Here is a 2,993-nt window from a genome sequence, read left to right as displayed (position 1 = left end):
ATTAAAAAAAAGACGAATAAACCAAATATAAGGTAAATCGAACCGAGCTATTATATGAGAAAAATACGTTCCACCTAAAAAAACCCCAACATATGCAAATAGTACACTGGAATCAACCCCAAACGATCCTAGCTAGTATTGTCTGTCACCTACTACTTGGGTCGTTTGATGTGATGTGACACACACTCCCATCTCCAGCAACCACACCCAAAGGCCGAAGGAAACGCCAGACTGCCAGAGGAGAGGAGAGGAGAGCCGCAGCGGCAGCGGCAGCGGCAGCCGAGAGCCCAACCCCAACTACCCCAAGCAAAGATGCTGTCGTCTTCCACCTCCACCCTCCGCCTCCACCAACCAAACCGTCCCCACCGGAGCCACCCGGCGGCCCCGGCCGCGGGGGGCGCCACCCACCTAGCCTCCCCGCGGCGGTGGCTCGGGCACGCCCCGGGGGCGGCGTCCCCGGCGCCGCTCCGCGCGCGGGCCCAGCGCATCCGCGCGCTGGACGCCGCCCAGCCGTTCGACTTCGAGTCCCGCGCGGCGGGGCTGCTGGAGGAGCGTCAGCGCCTGAAGATCGCCATCGTCGGGTTCGGTAATTTCGGGCAGTTCCTGGCGCGCACCTTCGCGCGGCAGGGGCACACGCTGTTGACGCACTCCCGGACGGACCACTCCGCGCTGGCGTCCACGCTGGGGGCCTCCTTCTTCACCGACCCGCACGACCTGTGCGAGTGCCACCCGGACGTGGTGCTCCTCGCAACCTCCATCCTCTCCGCCGAGGCCGTGCTCCGCTCGCTGCCCGTCCACCGCCTCCGCCGCAACACGCTCTTCGTCGACGTGCTCTCCGTCAAGGAGTTCCCCAAGAACCTCCTGCTCAGCTCGCTGCCCCCCGACTTCGACGTCATCTGCACCCACCCCATGTTCGGTCCGGAGTCGGCGCGCGACGGCTGGGACGGCCTTCCCTTCGTGTTCGACAAGGTCCGGGTCGGGGACTGCCCCGCCCGCCGCGCCCGCGCCGAGGCGTTCCTCAACATCTTCGAGCGGGAAGGGTGCCGGATGGTGGAGATGTCGTGCGCCGAGCACGACGCGCACGCCGCAGAGACCCAGTTCCTGACGCACACCGTCGGGAGGATGCTCGCCATGCTGGAGCTCCGATCCACGCCCATCAACACCAAGGGGTACGAGACGCTGCTCCGCCTCGTCGACAACACCTGCAGCGACAGCTTCGACCTCTACAACGGGCTCTTCATGTACAACAAGAACTCCACCGAGCTGCTCAACCGCCTCGAGTGGGCCATGGACTCCGTCAAGAAGAAGCTCTTCGACGGCCTCCACGACGTGCTCCGGAAGCAGCTCTTCGAGGGATCCCCGCACGCCCCCAACGTCTCCTCCTCCAACGTCCGCAAGTAGCCACGGCCGCCGGGGGATTCGTCTCGTCTCCAATTCTCGTCATCTGTTATTAGTAATCCAGTTCCAAATCTCCTTCTCCGACGACCACCGTGCTTGCTGCTCATGCCATCATCGACATTGTACCAGTCTGTATCTGTATTTTTCTCCCCCAATTCAGATTTGACTCTTTTGAGAGGGGTTCTTTCTGTCTCTCTTCTTTTGGAGGAGGAAGAAGTAGAACCCCCAAACTCTTTCTTCCCTGTCAGTTCAGTTCTGCTGCATTCCATTTCCAAGCGAGGGAGAGAAAAAAAATCTTATCTTTGGAAATGTGGCAGCTTGGCATTGGAATTTGTGATATGGAGACGAAGGAAATGAATAAAGAAGCAATCTTTGCCATTGCTAGTTTGTAATAATACCAGGATGAGGGAAAATCAGAGGCAACCTCAAATAGCCTGTGCGTTCGTGTGTGTTTGTCACTGAGGATGTTGGGATTAGGAGCAATTTCTAGTAAAAAAACAATCTGGCTTTCGGGCTCTGTGAGTCCCAGTCCCTGTCGTCCCAATTTTCGCAGTCGTTGGTTGCGACAGCGACCTCCGGTGGGCAAACCCCCTGAACGCTGCTGATTACGGTTGGTAAGCTGCTTTCGGCACGTTTGCTTGTTTGTTTTAGGTAGGGCTTATCAACCAGGGGTGTTTGGTTTTCATAGACTAAAATATTTTGGACTAAAATCTACATTTTAGTTGGATTAAACAGTCAAACACTTAGGGCCTGTTTGGTTCCTTTAGTCCGTGGACTAAAGTTTAGACCCTGTTTGGTTTCAGGGAAGTCCATTAATGCAGTTGTATAAAGACAATATTACCCCTGTTGAGATGAAGATATTATAGCTGCTGACCACGGATGGGATGGTGAGTAAAGAGGGGCAGGATTGTCTTCAGAATACTTTAGTCCAGTTTAGTCACCCCCTCATGGATTAGAGGACTAAACCCTTTAGTCCAAATTTTAGTCCATGTGTTTGTCATTTTAGGGACTAAAAGTGAACATTTTAGTCCACATTTTAGTTTAGTCCATGGAACTAAACAGGCCCTTAGACTAAAAATGGACTAAAATCTTTTAGTCCTTTAGTTCACAAAACTGAACTAAAATGGACTAAAAGATGTTGGGGACACCCATGCCTCTCATTTATTGTCCTCTCTCTCCACTTTAGTCAATTTTAGTTTAAGGAACCAAACACCACTTTAATCTACTTTTAATTCATGAACTAAAGTAGACTAAAACTTTTAGTCCATGAACTAGAGAACCAAACAGGGTTTTCTTACAACCTACCGGCGTCAGCTGAGCTTATCATATGCCGGTGTCAGCAACACTAGCGAATGGTGCAGCAATACAAAGAAATCTCAAAAGTACAACTACAAAACCGTGTGCTTTGGCTGCACCACCATGGAAAACAGCTTCTGGTATTGATCTGGGTCAGATCATTGTCATTGGAGTGCTCTGCATCTGCATCTGAATGGCGCAGTTGATATATATATATATATATATATATATATATATATATATATATATATATATATATAAGCCAAAAATGGCCCGAAATTAAATGGCAGAACATGCCA

General features: G+C 52.1%; 1 protein-coding gene across 1 annotated transcript; it reads left to right on the top strand.

Annotated features, from left to right (window-relative positions):
- The first annotated feature begins 224 nt into the window (after nucleotides 1-224).
- Nucleotides 225-1,793, top strand: LOC136527166 (arogenate dehydrogenase 2, chloroplastic-like). The gene has a single exon (XM_066519783.1). The coding sequence runs from the start codon at nucleotides 313-315 to the stop codon at nucleotides 1,399-1,401; it is 1,089 nt and encodes a 362-aa protein (XP_066375880.1). The 5' UTR covers nucleotides 225-312; the 3' UTR covers nucleotides 1,402-1,793.
- Nucleotides 1,794-2,993: the final 1,200 nt, after the last annotated feature.

The sequence above is a fragment of the Miscanthus floridulus genome, chromosome 19 (genome assembly GCF_019320115.1).
Source record: "Miscanthus floridulus cultivar M001 chromosome 19, ASM1932011v1, whole genome shotgun sequence".
Classification (NCBI taxonomy): Eukaryota; Viridiplantae; Streptophyta; class Magnoliopsida; order Poales; family Poaceae; genus Miscanthus; species Miscanthus floridulus.
The sequence above is the reverse complement of the archived record's forward strand: the minus strand, read 5'-3'. Positions and strand labels throughout refer to the sequence as shown.